Source organism: Pholcus phalangioides, unplaced genomic scaffold (genome assembly GCF_987345545.1).
Source record: "Pholcus phalangioides strain wild (caught in Gottingen) unplaced genomic scaffold, Ppha-v1.0 ptg000022l_1, whole genome shotgun sequence".
Classification (NCBI taxonomy): Eukaryota; Metazoa; Arthropoda; class Arachnida; order Araneae; family Pholcidae; genus Pholcus; species Pholcus phalangioides.
In genome coordinates, this window is record NW_028301615.1 from 38390157 (window position 1) to 38415016 (window position 24860).

A 24860-nucleotide genomic window follows, 5' to 3' on the forward strand; every position below is an offset into this window, starting at 1 on the left:
TTCAAAACCTTACTGTTACAGCATACTCCAGTCCAGGACGAATTAAGCCTCGGAAAAGTGGAAGAATGACTTTAGAAGAATGTGAAAAGTCCTTTTTGAAAATGAAACCGAGCATTCTATTTTGACCACCGCTGAACAATGTCCAGAAAACCCAAGTCCCTCATTAATGAACATTCCCAAATCAGTGACACTAGTTGAATCCAGGATAGTGACATCATTCTACTTGGCTGAGAAGCATGGGTTGTTCGAACCAAAATTAGCGGCCATGCACTTGTCATTAATAATTATGAGCAATAAAAAACACTTACCTGGCAAATCCAACAATTGTGATCCTTCTAAAAATCCGGTGACAAAATAAAACTAAAAAGAATAATTAAACACACAATCTAAGAAAATAAAGAAAACTCTACAGAGTTTGACTCAAAAAAACAAAATTGCTTGATTTCAAATTATTGAGCATGTGCGCGCGTGTGTTGCTTAAATTGATGGAATTTTGAATCACCTTCATTGTAGAAACTTGTTTTTCTAACCAGACTCAGCTATGACGCTATGACAAAAGAACATGAGGGGACAGCTAAGAAATCATGGTCAAATTTATATTATAAGTATTGCCAGTGCACGCAATAAAATATTGACTCTCTCTTTGTGCAGTGTGTCTTTACTTTCCAAACAATCCTCGTTCGTAAATGTAATTTTGTTCAGCAGAAAGTGAAAATAAAAGTATTTGCTTCAAATAAAGTGTCTGATGCACACCAGAGTTTGATAATTATTTTTCTTTCTTGTATCAAGGATGCGAAGGCGTAAGCAGAGAGATAGAAATAGAGTTCTATCCAAACATCATGATGGCATGTCAACTGATGATGAAGAGCCTGATATTGATGTACTGAAGTTCAAAGAAAAACAAAGTAAGAGTTATTTTGGGTAATTGATGCAAAAAATTTCTTTTAAAGGGAGGCTTTGCTTCTATTCATTCTTTTAATAGTCTGTTTTATCATATATTTTTCTATGTAAGAGTTTCAGCATCATTGATTAAGAATTTACTGTTACACATACAAAAAATACAAACTAATTGTTCTCTTTAATCATATTCATTCAACAAATTACTTATATACAGGTGTGTCTCGTATTTGCTGGGGTTACATTTTGGGGGTAACCACAAATAACACAAACCATAAACTTTTGTTTTTAGGCATCTTGTTTATATCTGCTTTGTGTAGAAGTGGGGGGGGGGGCGCTCCAATGATTCTGAGTGATGTTTTCTGAAAGAACAACATAATATCTGTCAGCCGTTTCTACTGAATTTCTGTTAATTTGTTACATTATGGTAACAATGTTTCCTCTTCCAACTTTTCTACGCATGAATAACATACCATAGAGGGGCCTATTTCATGTAAACAATCCATTGCTGATTTAAAGTTGCAAAACCTTTTGCTATACTGCTCATAATTAAATTGCCCTAGATTTCAGAAGCAGTCAGTGTGATTTATCCCTCTTATGTCAATTTCTTAATTGCTGTTAATTTATGCCCTTATCTCCTTTGTCTATATCAGTGAATCCTTCTCCATTAACAATCCAGAAAAAGTGTCTTTGTATTCCAAATTTTTCTATTGTTCATGAAAAATACTGGATGATGGGACTTATTCTGTCCCTCAATGATCATGGGATGGCTGATTTAATCGTAATGGATAGTGAACAAGTTACAAAATACATAACTTGTATACCCTTTTTATAACACCCACATAAAAACAGAACTTTCTGCATGAGAGACATGTAAATCAAAGTCTATATGATTGCAGATGTAGCTACAGCAATGGCTGATAGAATTTCAAGTTCTCGTTTCTTAATATATCTGACTTTACTTTCTTTTATGCTGTAATAACGGGAAATCACAGAAATTAAGTTAACCTTTGTCAATATTTTAAATTTTCCTTTTAAGTTTTTCACTTTTAGAAACATTTAAACAAGTCTTGCGGAAATATTTTTGGAGGCACCAAAAGAAAACTCTTAAAGAGGGATTTTTGAACATTTATTTACAACACTTACAACTTATATTTTGTTCCAATATGAGAATTATCACAGCAACAGTGTTTTCCGGAAAACTAGGAAAGAGGCTGATAATATGAAGTCCACAAATACTGAGGGCTGACTGTATTTTGCTTACTATGGTTATTGTATAGGTAAATTATTTATTCCAGAATAATATGATCATTTAGGTTTTGATTCATTTGAGGGTGGGTAGTCTGACATTCAAGGGCATCCAAAGTAAAAATTAATTGGTGTTGCTTGAAGTGCACCTGTATTAATTTTTATCATGTTATATGGGATGACCATACTTCTGTTTTTCACATCTCAAATTTTGGAATTTTTTTCTTCACATAATTCTACTAAGATATGTTTTGTCACAGAATAGTGTACATTGTGTGTTGTTTCTGAGACCTTCACAGTCAGTAGAAGGAGCAAAACAATTTCCAGTTAGTTCATGATACCCAGTATTATGGTTTTGTTTTTGGATGGAAAATTTTCAGGCCTCCGGGAAGATTGACCGCTGTCCCCTTACAATCTGGGTGAGTGTGATAACCAAATATTCTACAGAAGAAATCAATTCCTTCCTTAAAGCACACACATGCTGAACGAGCCCATATTGCTTAGCGCATTCACCTGGATTGCAAGGGGACAGGGGTGCCATTCATCACAAAGGCCTGTAAATTTTCCTTGTTTTTATTCTGTCCCATATGTTCATAATTTGAAGTTTGGAAACAAAACAGTTTTTTAAATTTTTTCTACTAATTATTTTCTTTATCCTGGATTCGGCTCCCTTCACAACCCTAAAGCTGCCCTGATCGGAGGTTTTTAAAATCGAGCAGCAACTGTTAAACTTGCATTCTGGATGTGTGAATCTTTTTTCACCCCTAAAATTTCTCATTCAGAATTTCCTTGTCAAAACTTACTGGTGAAATCATGTATCACACCAAGATTATTATTCTCCCATGATGCAACTTTCGTACATTGAGAAATTGAATTTTCTGGATGTTATGCCAAAACTGATATTTGGAAAGAAAAGTGATTTGTCTCCTCCGGGAATTGAACCCAGAGGAGATGAATCACTTTTCTTTCCAAATATTAGTTTCGTCATAGCATCCAGAAAATTCTACTTCTCGGTATATCTAGGGCTGAAAAAATACCATCTCTTTTGTACATTGTTTTGCTTTACTGAAAATATTAATATTTTATATAGTACAGTCGACACTCATTTATATCGGGTGACCATTATATGAAAAGAAAAAGCACATATGTTCGTCATATGAAAACATTTGGGACTTATCCTATCTGTCATTATGGTGGAATGGTCACTACAACCTGGGGTTGTTATGGAAGTATTGACTAATTTTTTTATTTAATTTTTTATCATGATGCTCCTCATTCATTTTAAATAATTTCATTTGTTTTGATGTTTATTTTCAGATGCTATATTAGCTGAATCACGAGAAGTATTTGAAGATGTTGTGGATGAATTCGGTAGTCTGCAGGGAGTAATGACAGCTTTTGAGAGATGGAAAGAAATTCAACCAGAGTCCTATGCTGAAGCATTTGTTCCTCTGTGTTTACCAAAAATATTTGGCCCATTTGTTCGTCTGGAGTTATTATCCTGGAATCCTCTTGAGGTATCAGTCATAATGCTTATACCAACTATTATTACTCCTTAAATTTTTCGAAAGAGCATGGTTTAATCATTTATTCATTAAAAATCTTATATAATGATATCCTTTGTTTCAATATTCACCGATATGATATTACTCTGGTCAAGGTGTAATTTCCAGTTTTAATATATTTTCCATCTATAACGATAACTCTCTTGAAACAATATATTTCTGCAGTCCCTTGGGTATCGTTATACAGGCATTTCACTATATTTCAATAAATAAAGGGCATTTTTATAAGCTTTAGTGCCAAGAAATTTTGTACCAACTTAACCTGCTATATGGTTAAATGTAAAGTGTTAACTTTTTTGTAAGAAAAATTTTGTGTCAATTGTGATTCTATGTGCTAAATTTTATTTACACTAGTACTTGCTAGCAGGGCTGGACAAATCTAAAACGAATTACATGCCTGAAAAACATTGCATAGTTTTATTACTAGATTTACTTACTTTTTCATCATATTTTTTCATAATTTGATCATAATTTTTCATCATCTCTCTTTGTCAAGAAAAATAAAACACAAAAAATAGTTATCCTACAACTATAATGTAATATTTAAATGTTTACACATTCAGGAACCTAAATCCTCTTCGAAAAAGAAATTGGAATGAATATATATATATATATAATGTTTAAAATCAATCATCAATTTCTAAATTTTCTTCAAAACCACTGTGGCTGTTGATATGTGGGAAACCTTTCTTTAACAGAAGACTGCCAGAGCTCGTTTTCTCACCCAGGGTCAAGTTCAGCAACTTCTGGGCCACCAATGCTAATTCTCATCAGAAAGTTCAATGATTTATTAAACAAGATCAGAAACTATTTTTAATCTAATTCTTCAAACTAAACCCATGTTCACAAGTAAAAACTTTCATAGTGTTTCCTAACGAAATTTCCCTTTTCATAATACTTTCTCCATATATTCAAAACAAATATGTTGCTATCTATTGATGAAAATATTTACTAAAGACTTTAAATAATTATATATATATATAAAAAGACAATCTATTTTTTACTGTTCAATCGATTTTGGTGATATTTTGATATTTCTGTAAAACTGCAGAAAAATGTATTTGTTGATTTTCTTCAGGATGAACAGAGGATAGAAGAAATGGGTTGGTTCAGGAACCTTGTGCTTTATGGTTTCATTGAAAACCAAGACGAAAGTGCTGAGAACAAAGACCCTGATTTGCAACTGTTACCTGCGATCGTGGAAAAGGTAATACTGCCAAAGATATCAGGTAAGAATGAAAAAAATATGAAGCTATCATGCCTTTTTCTCATATCAGTTACATTGATGGAGAAAATGTGGATGAGAAAAATTTTCTAAATGAAGAGTGCCAGGCATAGCCTGAATGAATGAAGGCATAGCCTATGAACTTTTTTTAAAATTTATTTGTAGCATTTGTCAAAGATGTTTGGGATCCTTTGTCATCAAAACAGACTCAAAGACTCGTGGAAATGATCAGATCACTAAACAGTGATTATCCAACAATAAATGGGAAAAGTAAACAGCTACAGGTATAAAAATTAGTTTTTAAAAAAAATCAATGTGCATTATATATAGGGGAATTAATACAGGGTGGGTCCATAGAAACTTTAAAAAGGAATAAAAACCAGAACAATAACCGATATATAAAAAAAACGGTTTGCAGGGTTAGCACAGGTCACTGGAATTTTTTAAGATGGGAAAAAACTCAAAAAACAGCCGATGGGTGGCACTGTTACGAGCGACTTTTGTGGAAATATGCAAATGAGACGGTTATAAGAACTTGCGCTTCTAATCCACAACCAGTTCACTGTTGTAAATCGTGTGTGTGGATCTGCTGCACTCTGCCGTTGCTGGATTTGTGACTCGCCTGCAATGTGTTATCCCCTGTGGTGGTGGTGGTCATGTGGAACACATACTCTGTAATAAACAATTTGGAGGCATTCTGTGTTCATTATTTGCATATCTTTTCCTTGACTTGTGTACATCAGCGCCACCTATCGGCTGTTTTTGAAAAAAAAAATTCCTGTCTTAAAAAAATTCCTGTGACCCAGTGATGCTAACCCTGAAAACCGTTTTTTATTTTGGTTATTTTTCCGGTTTTTATGAATTTTCAAAGTTTCTACCAACTTTTTGCCCACTCTGTATATTCTAGTGCAGTGTTTCTTAACCTTTTTTTGCTCGTGGCCCCCTTTGAACCATATTTTTTTTTTCTTGTAGCTCCCCTGTCTTACCCAGACTTTTTGACCCTCATCTAGAAGCAAGATCCTTTCTACATATTGGATCGATTTTTTTCAGTGAATTTATATTGAACGAAAATTTTGCAAATAAGATTGGCCTCCAGACCACTGTCTTGAAATTTATTGAGCTCCCCGAGGTCTATTCAGGGCTGTCTTAGCTTCATGGGTGCCGTAGTCAAAGTGATGCTATGGTAGTCCCATACTTAGCTGGAAATAAACAGCATACATATTTCCTACTTATTTTCAAAATTTATTGTACTATGCAAAATATCATAAATAAAATGGGGTCACTTATGGACATGAGACTCCCCCCCCCCCCCCCGGGCATGACCCCTCACAAGAGTGGGCCTTACAGAGCTGCAGCCCGGGGCCTGATATGGTTTTCATCATTTTTTGTTTTTCACACTATAAATTTTAATATAGAGGAAGGGGTCTGTGAAATACCCCATCCTCTAGGAAACCTGCTGCAAAATGTAGGCAGTGAAGCCCGGGTGGGTCCATGCCCTAAGATGGCCCTGGTTTTATGGGTGGTTTTGTTGGATTCTGTAAGTGTGTAGTCACTAATATAAAAGCTTTATTTCTTCACACCTTAATTTTTCTTCTCAGCTCTCTGCAGCCCTCCAAACCACCTATCATGGCCCTTTCTCCATTTTCTTCGTGGCCCCCTTGAAGTATCCCAGTATCACTAGGGGACCACATGGTCCCCGGTTGAGAACCACTGTTCTAGTGAGATAAGATATAATAAAAATTATAATGTATCTTCTTTTTTTTAAAAACTAGACTTCAAACTAGATGTGGTAGTTTTTAATCTAGAAAATTTTGTAATGTCACAAAATATTTTCTAGAAAATAACAATAGTTATGGAATTTGTATGGACTGCTGTATATTTTCTTTATTTGCTGGTCAATAAAATTTTTCAAAAATTATCATTATGGAATAATTAAAACTTGAACAAGTTTTTCTTAAAACTTTTTTCAGTTTTTGAACTCTTAACCTTTATCGTCATGATAAGCATTCCTTTCAATCAAGAAGCAAGTATTTGTATGAAAAAAGAAATGGCACTTGTTAAGTTAATTTCATAAATTTTTCATCTCATCAATTCACCACTTTAAACTAGGAATGAGAGAATTAGAATTTAAAATACTGAATTCCGTTTTTTGGTAAACAATCTTATGATGAAATATACCTCTCTAGTCACTGCTGGATTCATCAAAAGCATGCTTTCAAATTTTAGTGTATAATTTATGACTGTTCAAGGACAAAAAAAAATTTAAAGTCCCCTAAAGGGTGAAAAAAATTAAAAACAAAAAAAAAAGTTATGCTCCGGTATATTTTTGTCAACTACTTTTTCGTTCAAGAAAAGAAGGTAGTTCTCAGCCCAGAATACATTATAGAAAAGAATGACTTTTCCTCTTTCTTTAAAAGAAAGTTTGTTTCTCTGTGGTATATTGGATAGCATACTTGCTATATTGTAAGAGAACTGCAGTTGACTCCTGGCAAAGACAAGCTGGCTTTTCTTTCATCTCTATAGTAATATCCCTTTCCTTGATATAGCTTACCCCCAGGGATAGTAAATTCTAAGACAATTGACACGTTAAAAAATAATTACAATAAACATGTTGGAGTAATTTGAAAAGCTGTCCATACTTGGAATAAGACAACCAAAAATATTTTTTATGGGCATTGTATAATATTTTATCATTGTATATACAGTTTTTAGTTTTTATAATTGCATTTTTAATTGGATTGCTGTATTTTAGGAATACACATCTATATTTGTTATGGGCATCTCTTTCTCAGCCACCTCGTTGGGCATTTTGCCTGTTGTGGCCTTGTATTTGTATTTTTAAGAGAACCACAGTTCAACTCATGGTGAAGACAAGCTGCTTTCCTTTCAGAGTTCATCTCTTTATTAATATTCCTTTCCTTGACATAGTTTTTCATTGTTTTAGTGTGAGAAGCTAATGGAGGTAGTCGGGAATCCAAGCAATAGGAAGATGCTCCAGATGAACTTGAATATGATTGCATACATGGGCTAATGAGTTGATCATGGCCTTTAGTGTTGATATGTGCATGGCCGCTTATTTTGATTCAAACAACCCCCGTTTCACTTACGAGTTAAATGGTATTACTATCCAGATGCAACTATGATCACCAATTTTGGATTCTCATTGACGGGTGTTTTGGGTTTTCTGAACTTATGTTCATCAGTGGTTAAAAATTGTGTTCTTAAAGTCTTTTCGTGTTCTCGTGAAGTCATTCTTCAACTTTTCTGAGGCTTAGTTCGATCTGGACTGGAGTATGCCTTGAGCTTTCGGAAACCATACTCACAGAGGGACTTCGACTTGATTGAAGGGGGTGCAGAGAAAAGTTATGTGTGTCTTTGTTGGCACACAGGGTTTGAGTTAGGAAGAAAGAGTACATTTGTTTAATATGTCTACATTAGAGGAACATGACCCCGTGCACGCATCTCTTTCGAGGGGATATGATCAAAGTGTTAAAAATTTTCAATGGGATGGATAGGATGGACCTGAAATTACTAATGCACCCTCAATCAACTGCTTTGATAAGGGGATGCCAGTATCATTTAGTAAGGGATGATTCCAGGTTGTGGTGTTTCTAAGAGTTTTTCTCGAATAGGATTGTTAATAAATGGAACAGCTTACCTCTGGGAGTCGTGAATTGTAACAAAATTGACTCGTTTAAATAGAAGTGCAATAAACATATTGGGATGAATTAAGAAGCTATCCGTACTTAGATGAGGCAACCATAATCTTTTTTATGGGCAGTGTAACATATAGTATCAATTATTAGTTTTTTCTTTCATGATATATGCTTTTATATCATGGTTGCTGTGTTTTGGTTATATTTGACATCCGTATTTTTTTCATGGGCATCTCTTCAGCCAACTCCTTGGGCAATTTTCCTGTTGTGGCCTTTGTATTTGTACACTCAGCAGAAATCAAATGTAGATATGCAAGGATAAAAATTGTTATTCAAAAAACAGTGACAAGTACATTATAACTATAAATTTCTTGATGTGAAATGTATACATGTATTACCTTTAAGATTCACTTCCACATTAGTTCAATATTTCACATTACGTGTTTGAAACTTCTGGGACTTTTTTAACCAAGTTTTCTGACCAATCCGAAGAAATTTAAAGAATATTTAGATTTAACTTTATGCTGGTGGCTTTTTTATAATATTTGATATAAAAATTTTTATTCTAGGGTTTTCCCCTAGTTCAGCGGTTCTCAACTTTTTTGACTCGCGGAGCCCTTTTTAGTAAAAACATTCTATGGCGGAGCCCTTTTTAGTAAAAACATTCTATGGCGGAGCCCTTTTTAGTAAAAACATTCTATGGCGGAGCCCCGTAGACCAATTTTTGAATTATTCATCGAAGTAACTGATTTATTTTTACTATTTAAAAATATTAATATATTTTTTTTAATTTTACTGTTTTTTTATTTTTATCGAACGGCTGCGGAGCCCCTGGAGAGTGCACAAGGAGCCCTAAGTGCTCCGCGGAGCACCGGTTGAGAACCGCTGCCCTAGTTGTTTACATAACATTTTAATTGTTCTTTAAATGTATTGTAATATTTGCATTTGCTATAATTTTACTTTTTTTTTCATTTTGCAGGGCTTGTTGCATTCTGCTTGTACACGCATGAGCAAATCTATTACTGATGATGTGTTTATTCCATGGTATACAGGCGAGTAAGTCATATTTGTACAAGTGTGTTTGGTTTGTGCATGCATTGAAATGCATCAATTGGATTAATATTTATGTTTAATTATCTTTATTTATATAAACATTTATAGATTAAACTACTAATTACTTAACCATACATACATTTCATACATATTCCTTTGGGAAATTTCTAACAAATTAGTACATGCTGAAACATGTGTTGTGGGTGTATGTATGCACCTAATGCATTTATATTATCATAGTTATATGCTTGTTTCGTGTTCTGGTGCTGAAATCTGTGTTCCATATTTTAAAATGGACTTAACCAATAGCTCCCTCATGAAAAGCCACTTAAAAGCCCAGAACAGAGATCATATTAATATTTACAGTTCATAGCAACGTCTCTCAAAAGGGTTTGTGAAATCTCAAGGAGCTGTAACTCACACTTTGAGGTGGGTTAAATAAAAAACAAATCACTCTATTGGATATATTTTAACAAATCTTGCTAAGCAGCAAGTATGAAGAAAAATAAATTCCTTACTACAATTATTTCAATCATTCAAGTGTCATAAGTGCAAAGAGAATTAACCATTTGGCTATGCCAAAGAATGCTTCTTTCTGCAAGAGCGATTTTTTTTCTTTTGTGAAAGATAGATGACAATCACTCAGACATTGCGAATTTGGTACAATCGAAAAAAAAGGTGATATAAACACAAAATCTGGATTCAAACCCAGTAGAGTTGCCATTGCACCAGCCCATGTGCAATCATTCCATACAGTATAAGCAAACGTGTCAGAGAATGAGAAATTAAAAAAAAAACTAGAAAATTTAAGCTTATGCCATCTATACATCATTTTAAGAATTTCATCTTAAAAATACAATTAAAATCATCAGAGGATGATTGACTAAGCAGACTACTACGCTCATCGTCTATAGATGATGGCAGCGCTTTAAGGATTAATATGATTATGCTTTGCAGGTTTCAGTTATTCTAATCTGTTGTCTATAACTAAATTTTCTGTGTGAAGTCTTTAGAAATCCCTGATCATATGGAATTCTTGAATAGCAGAGAGAATGAAAATAGGATATTTGTAGTAGAGTAAGGAAGCAATCTGTTTAAGAATTTTAACACATTTTAGGCAGTGGACTGAGATCTTGGTCAAACCTTGTTTGAATGGAATGTAATACATCCTTCAGCAGCTTAAAGTTGCCAAATATGGCAATCATGCTTTCCTGTTTTTAAAAACGGAAAAAGGGAGTGTGCTCACAAGGAATCTTTTTCTTTGTCTAATTCAAATCACTAAAAGAATAGACAATCCTCTCAATATCTATGAAGAGACCCATAAAGCCTTTCCCTGGGAATCAAATAAAAATGACTTCATAAGTTAGGTTACTTATCAAGTAAACTCAACATGCTAATTTTAGTAGATGCTTGCTTGCAGGAACTCGAATGTACTTTAACAATTAGTTCCTGAAATCAAAAGTACACAAATATTTTTCCGTCATCGCTTTGAATTGCACTGTGATTTAAAAAACAGTTACATCATTAAACAAAATTCATCAATCAAGGATCTTTGGTTCAGTTCCGAGGACCTTGAAAACCTTGTATAGAAGTGCTACATGTCAAAGTACATTTTTTAATTCACAATGAGTATGTTTTAATTTTTTTTTCCAGAACTAATTTATTTTTTTTATTCAGGTTTCTTGAAAGTCGGTCACTGGTGTCATCAATTTTCTTCCAGAGGCAGTTTTGGTCCACAGTGAAGGTGATTATTAGGATATAACCTAATATTAGTTTTTCTGATTTGAAACTTTCACTTCAAGCCATATTTCATTAGCTTTTGATAATTATGAAGTTGGATGAAATATCACAACAGATCATCCACCTATGAAAAATTTTATTAATACTGCAATTGAAAAGTTATTAAGAAATACTGAAAATATTTCTTTTTATGCCCCCCTCCACATATAATGTATCCTTCTATTACATATTATACATAAGTTGGTGATTAAGGGAAGATAAAAATGGAATTTACTGCCACCAATTTTCCTTCCTTTCTATTTCTAACATGCAAACAAGGAAACTGGTTTTATAGCAATACTTATAGTACAGATTATCTAAATTTGTTGCCTAAAGCCTGCATGTGAAAGGGTTTAAGTAGCATTAGATAAAAGGTTTTTTTCTTTTGATATTTTCATCTTTTTTTGCAAAAATATTTGGAATTTTTTCAATTTTTGAATTGGCTTGGGAGGGGGGAAACCTATGCATCCGTTCCCCCTTCCCATGTCATGTTTTTTTTTTCCTTCATAAAAATCCTAGTTATGGCTCTGGTGCTCCTACAATGGAAAAATCACAGTTTCTGAACCGAAACAGAACTGCTATTCTTTTTTCTTTTTTTGACCATCAGACCTATTGAATTCTTACTTCGTTATTGACATAATTGTCTCATTCCGGACAATTATGAACTATCCTTCATCTTTTCAACCTGGTTGATCTTGAGTTTAAGCAAATGTAGATGTCATATTATGTAAAAATGAGGACAGAACATCTAAATTGTCCAAAGACTTACAATATTTCATTCTAAGGGGGTAGTCTAAAAGCCATGCAACCCGTTACAAAATAGTTTTTTTTTTTGTCAATTCTACAGATTATAAACTAAAGTTTTTTCATAGAAGGCAGCACTATATATATACTGTTCAATATGAAAAGTTTTTCTTTTCTTTTTTTAATTTTCCATGCGCACTCATACTCTCTGTGGCTTTTTGCTTGTTGTATGATCAAGATTTTTGCCAAAAGTAAAGAATTTTTATGTTTGAAAAATATTTTTCAACTCATTCTTTTGAGGCTGTTATTGAGGCATTCAAAAATGAATTCCCAGATTTTCCTGTGCCCAGTAAGGCAAAATCTTCAGACTGGTGTCCTGTTTTCAAGAAACTGGAAATGTTGGAGACCGCAGTCAAAGTGGACATCCATCTCTACTGATCCAGCAGAGAATGTGTGAACTAAAGGACAAAATGTTGAACTCCCCCTTCAAAGAGAGTAAGAAAGTTGGAGTTTAACCCCTATCGTGTTTGGGTTGTTCAGGAGCAGGGTTAGGTTTTGATGAACATGACAATCATCAAAAACAGGTTTGAACTGTCAAAAACCTAAATGAATGCTTTTTGATAATGTTTTGAACACAATAGATATATAAAATGATGAAAATTTTACTTTTTTTTGTATATTACAATGTTTTATTTTTAAACATTAATTTATTACAATAATTAAAACAAAATATTAATTATAATTCACAATTTTGAATTTTTCAACATGAGAGTCTAGAACATATAAAATATAGTTTTGTGGTTCATTTTACCTAAGCTACTGATTATCCGTGTTCAATTTGCTAAGTGGAATAGAACTGCTTATTCAAAGTATGTATGATAGGGGCATCGCAAAATTAGGTTTTTAAACTTCAGAAACTATAAATAAATATTAAAACGGTAAAAAACTTATTGTCAATGTTGTCAAATAGTTTTTTAACCCAATAGATATGCTAAATAAAAAAACACTTATGTAGATTAAAGGGTTTTACATTTGGAATTATAATTATTGAGAATCTATTTTGATATTTTACATTTTCTGATCTGCCCAAAATTTTATTTCATGTAAAAATTCTCATACGGAATCTGTTAATACACTAAGTAAACTCATTTATTTTCATCTAAAAATTTCTTAGAACTCAGGGTGTATAAATTTACAGTTTTAAAAAGAGTATTTTCAACAAAAGCAGAGCTGGCAGTACTTGATACCCAAAGCATTTGTTTTGTACATTTAAAATCGAATACAGCTTCAATTGGAAAACAATTGCATTATAAACGCTAGTAAATATACCACATCATAGTACAGAAGTAAGAATAACTAAGTTTGACTAAGGATAAGTTACTTTCTTAAGCTTCATGTACAAGCTAGCATTGCCAAATTAAATGACATTTTAGTTCTACAATTTAGTATTTTGATCGCTAGATATATTTCAATGTTATGCACAACAAGAGTATTTCAGTGATTATCTAGATAATTTAATAATAACAGAAATCAACATTACATATATGATGTAATAAACTTTTTTAAACATTTATCTGTTGTAAAAAGATTACAGCAGATGGTTTATATCAGTGCACGCACATATATAAGCAGTTGAAGAAATTTTGGATGGTCAAGAATCATCTTGAATCAGACTATGTCAAATCATTCCATAGTTTTCCTTCCAGTGTTTATGCTATCCTTTATTCAAATTGTATATTTTATAAGAAAAAATAACCATATATATATATACAGTCAAACCTTGTTAGTGCGTCACCCGGTTAACACGTCACTCCGCTTACCGGGTCACTTTTTGGAACTCCCAATTGGAATTGGCACAGCTATGGCTTACTCTGCTTAACGAGTCACTCCGCTTAATAAGTCATATTTTTGCACTCCCAAGAGTGACTCATTAACGAGGTTTGACTGTATATATATATACTTTTTTTTTTTTTGTCCAAAATAATTCTGTAGAGTGTAGAAAATTATTTAGAATCATATTAAATATTTATTCTTTGTATAATATAGTCACTTTAAACATTACATGCAATTAACGTGTGCATTTCCAATGGGAATTTTTATATTAAAAAGCAATATTTGAGGTTTTGACAAAGGTTTTTGAAGTGACAGTTTAAACCATCAAAAACCTGCCAACCCTGTTCAGGAATTGAATGTTCCTGATCAGATCAAATGTTGGAATTATTGTAGATGACTTGGCTCCTTCATTGATGAAAATGGTATTGATTTTGATGCTGTGTTCTTTACAGATTAAGCCTGGTTCCATCTAACAGGTTATGTTAACAGCAGAATATGATGCACTAAAAAAACCACATTTATCATGAAAAGCTTCTTTGCTTGATCAAAATTTGTGCGTGATATGTAATTTCACACCATAGGATAGTGAGTTCAAATTATTTTTTTTTTGAAGTGGATGGCAAATTGTATGGGGACGTTAGCTAATGTAGTGATTAGTGTTTCTAATTCATCCCACTGTTGGATGAAAATGAACGTTTTTGGTTTTTGCAACAGGATAGAGCAACCTGCCATACGTCTTGTGGAACGATGGCATTTCTCCAAGAATTTTTCAAAGACTAAGTTATTTCAAAAGGATTGTGGCTACTAAAATCACTGGACCTGTCATCCTCGATTTTTTTCCTGTGGGGACACCTGAAGGCGAATGTACACAAGAATAATCCCCATTCCAATGATGAACTGAAAAAAAAAACATTTAATCAGAGATTGAAAAGTTAAATGTGCTTACCTCAGGAAAGTTGCCAGGAACCTGCCAAAAAGAATATACGCTTGCATTCCCGTGAAAGGCTCACATTTTAAACAGATGTTGTGACACTTTGGAACAAAATTTGTTTTTGTACCCATAAATGTTGCTTCATTCGAACCAATATAGTTTTTTGATTTATTTCTTGATAGCATTTCAAAAATAAAATATTTTAAAATGGGTCGCGTGATTTTTGGATCGCCCTGTATCTTTGTTGGAATTCCTACAGGCAGGGTTTTTACACATAATCTTAGATATTATAAGGTTGATGGTATTTATTTATAATCCTTGTTTTTAAGATTCCCTTTTTCTTAAGCAATACAGAAAAGTGGGACATCTGGTCACCTTGTTTTCACATGCCTTTCGATGAAGTAAACATAGGTGGTGTTTTAAAATCATTTGTCATTTGTATGTATGGGAGATTTTACTGTCAATATTTTGTTGAGAATTTTGTTAATAAATTTATTTTCTGTTCTGAAAAAAAGAAAAAATCTTGATTTTATAGATATGATTTTAAATACTTATTATTAATTACTACTAATTTGATAGTTATTCAACAATGTACTTTTATGGGATGGCATTATTGCTGAGCAACCAATTCAAGATCTGGCTGTCTCTGCTTTGCTGAATCGTTATTTACTCATGGGTCTTAACACTTCAATGGTTATGAAAGACACATTAGAAAAATGCAAAAGTGTAAGTTGAATGTCTTTTTTTTTTTCTTTTATACCTTGGTTGAGATGTATTGTAAATCATATTTATTTATACAATGAAACCGGAATATAACAATTCTTTTCAGACCAAGAAAAATCTATCTAGACGGATTGTTGTTCAATCAAGAGATAGCATCTTAATGTTTCATCAAATTTATGCCTGATTTTATTGCCACCAGGAAATTCACTTTTAAGCACTTATTCACCGCAAAAAGTTGTTATTGAGAGTTCATTAATAAAATTCAGTTGGAGATGCACTGCTTCTGTAAAGGAGCCTACAAACACTTTTGTGTCTTACACATATAGTAGCAATATCAACTTTAGCAACACTTTCGGTGATCAGGTAGTGTAAAATACTGGTTTTATTGACACCCTTGGGAGAACAAAACTGGGTAACATGTTTAAAAATTATTGAAGTGTTTTTTTGAGCTAGATGTAAAAAATATTGTTATCATGAGGTTTTTCAATCTCTTCAAAAAAATATTGTTTTAGAGGCAGTTATAATAAAGGATGTCGTTGTGTTGAGAGGAGTTTATCATTCAACTATAGTTGATTCCAAGCAAAGTTTGAAAATAATATTGTTGTAAAGTAATTTAACGTTATATTGAGTATCGTTGTAGCAAGGTTTTACTGTAATATCTTTGGTAAAAACTGTTCATAATTTCAAATTGTATTCTAAATGATTTTCCGTGAACCATTCTGGATCCTTCTGCAGAGTATCATTGTTTGAGGATTTCACTGTAATTCCTTTTTTCACTGGAAGAACATAGGTATGTAAGTTGGGGAGTGGCTATACCGGACTTTTCTTGGCAGGGTGTCCTACTTCCAGAGAAATCTTGTTTTTTTTTTCCTCACAAATTTTTACTTTATTAATAAGTCGTTTACACATTTTTGATGACCTAAGTGGGTGATATGATTCTTATTCTTCCCCAGCTGAACCAAAAATACACATTGCAGGGGTAGGATAAAGATTTTGGTTTGGAGACGCCCTGTTGATGTTCACTTTTATCTAAACATGAAAATAGAATTGATTATTGTACGGAAAATAAAATTAACTGGCAAATTTTGTCTCATTATTTTGAATATGACTACTTGATAGATTGTGGCTGGTTTTCCAAAAAGCTGGTTCAATAATGTGAAAGGTTGCAAGTCACTGCCCTTGTTCCAACCATTTTCAAAATATCTGGTGAAGTATGGGATGTCTTTCAGTAATTCTACAACAAGGCAGAGTCATCATATGGATATGGAGGAAGTGAAGTAAGTTCAAAATTTATCTGCCTTGTTGGGGAACTGAAATTTAAACATTTGTTCAAATCCCAGTTTTTTTCAGTGATCTTCACAATATATATTTTATTATTTAAAATGTTATACTATTACAGGGTTTCCAGTGATCTGGAAAGTCAGGGAGAACAGGCAAAATGTGAAATATGTGAAGGGGGAAGGAACAAATTTTTGAAAAACAAAAATTTGAAATGTTAAGCTTTTGAATTATTTTTCTTCTTGAGTTTTTGGTCAGGGAAATGATTGAGCAGATTTTGCTGGGAACCCTGTACTAATAGAGAATTCTCAAATTCACTGATCTTTCATTCACTAGAGAATTGCTTCAGGCATTGTTAGATGGCAAAACTTGAACTAAAATCATGCATTCAAATTTATGAGAGACAGTAACAGTGGGTTATTGATAAGTTTTTAGCAGTCATTGTCAATTAACAAAGAGGCTTTCAGGACAAAGGGCTGTTATCGGTACAAGTTAATTTTTCTAAATGCTAGTGGTTGGCATCATCAGAAGGTGTCTGAGTTGTATTACTGGATACTTAATTAAATTATTTGTTTTTAGCTTTAAATTCAAAGCTTTTCAACAATTGACTGACCAATGAGACAACCTAACAGATTGTTCTGTCTCTTGTCCAAATCCTTCTGGAATGGACTTCTGGAGATACAAATGACCCCCTCCCATAAGAAAAAAAATACCAGAACATTTTACATTGTTCTGCATCCAGCCTTGAGCTAACTAGAAAATATGTTCTACCATAAAAATTCCTTTATTGTTTTTTTTATATGCCATAGTTTCTTTCTGCTTTGAGGGCAAATGACACACACGAGACATAAATTAAAATTCATATTGGCCACCAATCAGAACAAAGCAGCACTTGGCCAGGCTGAAAAGGCTTAAGTACATACTGTGATCATGGTCAGTCAGTGATTAAAAAGCATTGAACTTGTCATCAACCAATCATTTAATTCAGTATCCATTAATACAAGTTTGACACTTTCTGATGATGTCAACCACCAGTGTTAGGGAGACATTTAGGAAAATTATATAAACGATAGCCCTGTGCTCTGAGAAACCTCTTTCAGTTGTAGGTTGTGTTTAAAAGAGGTTAAGAAAGTTAATTCAAGACTGTGTAAGCAATTACTGAGACTGATGAGGAGCGGTGTAGTCACTGACTATACAGGGTGTCCTGTAAACCCTCACGCAGCCTTCAGCTCATCAACTGTTCATCGTAGAGGTATGGTTCCAATTTAAAAAATTCACAGTATAAGTTTTGTACTAATTTTGAGAGAAAATATAGTGTATCACAAAATAAAAAAAACCTAAATTTTTATAAAGTGTGCAATATTTGCTGAGATATTTAAATTCAAAAATCGGATAAAAGTTAGAGGAGGAGAAGAACAGTATAAATGAGGGAAAGAAGCACTGTCTGTTAGTTTATTCTGTTCTTCCCAACTTTTTTTCTATTTCATTAAAATATCTCAGTGAATATTGCAACTTGGAAACATGGATTTTTTTTGTTGGCCCCAAAATAGACAGGGCAACAACTTTTTAATCGGGATTTTTAGAGTGGGATCCGTATAAAAATTTAAATTTTTTATATTGTGGCACACTGTATTTTCTTTCTCAAAACTAATACAGGGTGATTTCTGAACACATTTTGAGAATTTTTTAAATTAGAACCATATACAGAGCTCTCACTTGTCCTATTTTCCTTTCTTTTGGTAAAATGTTCTATTTTTGTTCTTCTTCCTCTGTTTTATCCTACTTTTTTACCAACCCCTATCAACAAAATTAGTGTAGTTGATTTTAATTGAGGAGGGAATCATTAATATATTGCCAAATAATACAAATGTAATAGATTGCTGTAGATGTAATAGATTCTGCCAAAGAAGAAATTATATCGTTTTTCAGGTTATTTGGGGGGGTTGTATGTCGACTTTTGGTTTATTAATTTTTCATTTGCTTAGTTTGACGGCTCAACAAGTAGAGTAGTCATTAAAAACTTCTGCCTGGAAGGGAAAAATAATTTTCTATTTACTTCTTCATGGTCTTGGACAGTAACTACCATTCACCATTCAAAATTATGGTCCACATTTTGTGTATAGATGAAACAACAGTTTGCATAACAAAGCAGTTGGATACAAAGGCCTATTCCAGGCTGGTTGATTCTGATGTTACCCAATAGCATTCTCTGTATAGCTTCTGCTGTCTAATGGCATCTTCTGTATTTTTAGAGCATGCAGAGGCATAAACAATATTTACAATGCTCAGCAAAGTGCTGAAAGTGCTTCCTTTATCCAAAATGATTACATTGGCATTGAACAGTAAAATATAAACTAATCCCTTTAAAAAAAAAAGAATGGACAGCACAGTAAAACCATCTGGTTCGCCTTGACTTATTTATATTGGACCCTGTAATTTACTCATTTTGCACTGTGCTTTTGAAAGTGGAGAGTGTTATCAGAGAGTTGACAGACTGGATTGTTTGAGACGCTTAAAAAATATTGAGAAGACACCAACGAATAAGGCAAATACACAAAAAATAATAAAAGTCCTAATGCATTTCAACACCAATGGGTGCCATCTTCATAGGAAAAATATAACCATTAGTCTCGCTGACCGAGTTTCCCACTTGGGTTGAATACCAAATCTTCATGCTCGGTTGCTCAGCGGAAGAAGTACGAAGTGGTTAAATTTTTCCTCTGAAGATGGCACCCATTGGTGTTGAAATGCATTAGGACTTTTATTATTTTTTGTGTATTTGCCTTATTCGTTGGTGTCTTCTCAATATTCTTAGGCAAAGCGGATCAACTCTTCTCTTAAAAAATAATTTAAGTGAGAAGAGACAGAAAAGAATTATCTGTGGTGTCTTGTACACTGTTTTGGCCAAAAATTGGTTTTTTTGCTGTGTTTCTGTTATTTTACTGTGGTTGGAACCAATCTCATTGGATACTGAAATAGTGCTATATTTTTTATTAAGTTTTTTTTTTTGAAATAAAAACTTATACTATGATTATGTTTTCTAGGTGGGAATGCACTACCCTGTCCTGCTTTTTCTGATTTTTTGAGTGGGAGCCCGGCATACATCTATGAGAAATGGTTGATGACATAAAGCACCAATTTTCAACCTGTTGCTCACGTGCACCATTGTGCTTTTCGAATCATCTAGGGGTCAGTGCTCATGACCGATTTCATGTTCGGGAGCACTTCATCAACACCTCGATTAAACACCCTGCAAAAATTTCATTCAAAAATTACAATTTTGCAGATTTCAGGCATACCTATGCAAAAGTTGCTATTCGTTTGATGATGAGCATACGCAGTGCTCGTGACTAGAGAAAGGTTTAAGACCCTGCGACGTAAAGGCTGCATTAAGACTTACAGGACACCCTGTATTTCCCTAAAAATTTCTGAGAACTGTGTATTAATGTTTAATGCATGCACACCACTGGGATATTTTTACTGGATGCACTAATTTTTTTAACCCTGGTTTCCAGGGACGCAGGCAAGTTAGAATAAAGTACACATTGCTAATGAGTGCAATTTATTTTTCAATTAAACTAAATCATATATATATATTTTGTGCAGCATGTTGAATTCAATAACTCTTTTTTTAATACCGTTTCAGAGAAATCATCAAAGAAATAATCCAAGTTTTGATAACCATGAATTCTCTTGATGATGCTGTTATCCTCGCTAAAGAATTTTCAATCAGTGGTTTCAAAAAGGAGTCGTAGAACTGTCTCATATATATGTATTTTTGTACAAATTCATGTAAAAAAATAAATGTCTGAAAGTGTGTTAGTGTCACTGAGATCAATAAATTAGATGGGAAAATATTTATTTATACGGACATAAAATATTTCTCATTTTTAATGCAGTCAGACCCGCTTATAGTGAGGAACTCATTTTCATCAAAAATGTTTGCTGAAATCAAAAATGAATGACTGCTTATTTGTTTTTAATAAGAAAAGAAATTTCACAAAGAAATTAAGTGCTTATATTGAGTATATACAGAATGCATAGGAAAGTTTCTTTATCCTGGAGTAACTCTCAACCCATTGATCCAAGAAGCATACTTCCAATGGAAAAAGTATCCAAATGATGTGTATATAGACCTCAGATACATCATTCATATTGCAAGAAGTTGCACAGTTATTGAATTAAAAAATTTTGTCACCCTTCTAATTGTCAATGTTCCCAATTAGAAAAAAAAACATTAGTTTTATTAATTAGAAATTTTTTTTTGTACATGAAAGTACTTGGTCTTCCCCCCCCCCCTCCCCAATGAGTGAGATTCTAAACTTAATTCACAAAGCAAAAATTTCATTCATTTCAGCACTTGTTTGTGCTATTAATTTAAATTTAATGCTTTCTATAGACATGGACAAGTTTAGAAAACAATAAAAAGAAAAAAATTTCGTATATAAATTTTTTGGTTGTGTGTGATATCTCTAAACTAAATGATCAGAAAAGAAAAAAGTAAAAATTTTAAAAATTCATCTCATTCTTAATTCAGCCAGTAAAAAATTGAAAACTGAATTATAGAAAATTGTTGCACTGTCTCTCTTGAGCCCAACAACAAAAAAAAAAATTCCATGGTTTCAAACGCACCAAGATGTGTTAATTCAATATGCAGTTCTTTCTTTCATTTTCTGCGATTTTTGAATTTTGGTATTTCAGCAAATATTTTTTGCACTTAAAAACATGAATTTTTTTTTCATCTCAGGAGAGAGAGAGAGCAACTGAGTTTTTTAAGACTGAAAAAATATATTGTTAATTTTTTTATTCCAATAACTGCAACCCCTTGCAATATGAATGATGTATCTGAGGTCTACACATTATTTGTGTGTGTGTGTGTAAAACTAGACTAATTGGAAGTATGCTAAGATCAACGGTTCAGAAGTTATTCTCTCTCCAGGAAAAAGGGATTTTCCTATGCACCCTGTATACGATCACATCAATATTTGATGTATGAATTATTTTTCCATCTTCCCCTAGTAACATGATTATTTCTATTTAATGTTAACAGGTGAAAACTGCTTTGGGACACTTTTCTTCCAAGAAATAGAAAACCCAACATACGGGAGAGAAAATATTTTGCTAATGATTGTATTAAAACATGGAGTCTGTGTATTGGAAATTGAGCAATGGCTGAATTTTAGCTATTTTTAAGAAATTCGGATAGATCAGTTTTTATCTCTATTTTTTATGTTCATTCCTTCTAGTGTTTCTTAAAGTGTGAATTACAACTTTTAGGGGCATCACAATGAGCTATTGACTTGTTGGCATTGCTGATTGTCTATTCAGTGCTTTGAAGTACTGTTTTTTTGGATTAATCTGAGGTGCTGAAGATAAGCATTCTCATGATATGGAAACTGAGGGTAGCCAAAGTTTCAAAACCCACCGTTCTAGATAAAGCGAAGGAAGTTGGTCCTGTGTGTGCACATTAACAAAAAAAACTTGAAGGGTGTGTGATAAACTTTCATCAAACCGACAAAAGTCAAAACTGATGACTTTGGTTAAAAGTAATAAGCAATTATCCCCTCGTCAGGTTAGCATTGTATCCATATAATGAAAGCAATAGTTTTGGGGTGTTTCCTGCATATACTTTTCATTTCACCCGATTTTTATATTCATTTTCTCAAGGTGTTCCTTTTGAAAATCCCTCATTAAATACAAGCTAGTTAAAAAAAACCTGTTTGCTGAAAGCAAACCATTACTGTACAATTAGCATTGTACCAAGCAAAATGTAATAATTTTCTCAAATTCAAATGCTCATTATAAGTGGATCCGACTGAATAGATTTTCAGATCAGGCTCAGACATATAGTAACTTATAGGATAACTATTTGAAATATGCTTAGATATAAATGTAAATTCTGTATAACAAAGAAACTAACAAATAAGAAAGAAACCAACAAATAAGGCAAATAAAGGAAAAAAAATCACTAAATTCCCAATGCATTCCATCCACAAGGTGTAAAAAATCTTTTTTTATTTAAATTAACTGACCGCTTATTAATTGAAACAAATCTTGTTAATCATTAACCACGGAATATTAACTCTATATCTCAGAAACATAGTCTGTAATATAGGTAACATCAGTTTTTATTCTAGGGTTAAGAATTTTTTTTTCACCAAATCTCTTAAATTTAATTCAGCATTAATGAATAAATTAAGAAACAAGCAATAATTAATACGAACACCAAAAACGAAACACCCTTAACATGAAATGTCATTGAGCCTGAATTAATTTCATGGATCAATATTTTTCTTGTAGAGTGCTTTTGTTCGAGAGGGCCCCATCCCCCTTTAGAGTATGTCAGATGATGACTCAGCAGCATTCAAAATCCGTTGGTCCAAGATCAGTGATTAAACAATCAGACCACCGAGAAAGGAATTGTGATGGAAGTAGCCAATCAGTTTGACACTTGAAAATGCCTTTTTTTACTGAATATACTAAAGAAATGTGCGTTCGTGTGAAGATATTTTGTTTCAATTATTTTGTGTGTAATCAAATGTTGCTGTTTGAATCTTAGCAAAAAACTATTCAGTATATTTCAGTACCTTTCTTGGTAGCTAATCTTTTGCAAAATGATTTCTCAAAATGTAATTTAAGAAAGAATGCCCCTTTGAACCTCCACACTTGTTTATCGATAAAGCCACATAATCAACAGTGGTGTCTTCATAAGGTTTGACTATGGTTCTAATTGTTTTTGTTATGGGTTTTTGTACCCCCCCCCCTCCTTTTGGTAGAATATCACTCTTCTAAATAACAATATATTTAGGAAAATGAATTAATATTCTGAAGAGAATTTTCGTTTAGCGAACTGCTCATTGTTTGCTGACCAGTAGGTTCTCGTACTCACTGGTCCGTTGGACAAGTGACTTTTATTTTTCAATTCTAACGCTGTTCTGTATCACGAATGGTGCAGGTTTTCCACTCGTACAACCAAAGGGTCATTTAGCATCAACTAAATGAAAAACACATTCTATTGACAAAATTGTTTCATGCACAATTGATGGATGCATTTATTATGATGTGGTTCAGAGTTGTGTGATACTACTTAATAATTTACACATTTTTCTTTTACAGATTTAATAAGTTTTGGTAAAATAAGCGAACTCTAGACTTTTCCACTTTTTGTATTAAAATTTAAAGTCCAATGCCATTTATATATATTGGTACAACACATCTATTATTTTAAATATCAGCAATTAGGGCATAAAATTCAAGGCTTATACAAAAACTGATTTTTCTGTTTTTTCATCAAGAGAACCTGTGTCCCATTGTAAAGCTTTGCAAATACTTAGTGCAGTTATATCTAGAAATAAAACAGCTATCTTTCTGCACTGTATCTAGGGAATCAGGTTCAAAAGTCTATATATATTAACTAGATCTATATTTCTTTTAATCTAGAACTTTACATTTCAATAACATGCATACCATACTAGGTTACTTTTTCTTCATTATCACTGCATTTAAAGAACAAAATATATAAATTTAATGATTTAAATCGATGGGTTTTTTTTTTTTAAATCAAGTGACGTACCCTAGTGCTGTCTCCAAAGGATAAATGTAACTACTATCATGCTGACTAGGGATAACACACCCTCACTCCTAGTTTTCTTTTTCAGTGGATCCCTGATCAGTGTGAATAGTCATGGCACCTAAAAAATTGATATCGGCGCCTAAAATTTTCTTTGTGTAATTATTAAATTGCAGGCTGAGAGCAGCACAAAATGTTTGAAATTTATAGCAGCATATTTGCCAACATGAAAGAGGGTCACTATGCCCTGAAAAAGTCTAAAGAAGAATTATTTTGGACCTTTTTTCTGGGTAAAATTTTTTTTCGTGTCAAGATTTTTTCTGAGATTTGCCCAGCCCTGGTTGCGCCATTCATCCTC

At 32.9% G+C, this 24860-nt stretch overlaps 1 protein-coding gene across 1 annotated transcript in view; it reads left to right on the plus strand.

Annotated features, from left to right (window-relative positions):
• LOC149070410 (PAX3- and PAX7-binding protein 1) overlaps positions 1–20789 on the plus strand; it is a 53334-nt gene extending 32545 nt beyond the window's left edge. Inside the window, exons 11-19 of the mRNA XM_089250237.1 lie at positions 790–905; positions 3463–3662; positions 4789–4939; positions 5101–5219; positions 9571–9647; positions 11322–11388; positions 15511–15657; positions 16774–16931; positions 20579–20789. Of these exons, the coding sequence (XP_089106363.1) occupies positions 790–905; positions 3463–3662; positions 4789–4939; positions 5101–5219; positions 9571–9647; positions 11322–11388; positions 15511–15657; positions 16774–16931; positions 20579–20687 (1144 nt within the window). The 3' untranslated portion in view covers positions 20688–20789. The remainder of the gene's footprint in view (positions 1–789; positions 906–3462; positions 3663–4788; positions 4940–5100; positions 5220–9570; positions 9648–11321; positions 11389–15510; positions 15658–16773; positions 16932–20578) is intronic.
• The last annotated feature ends 4071 nt before the right edge of the window (positions 20790–24860 follow it).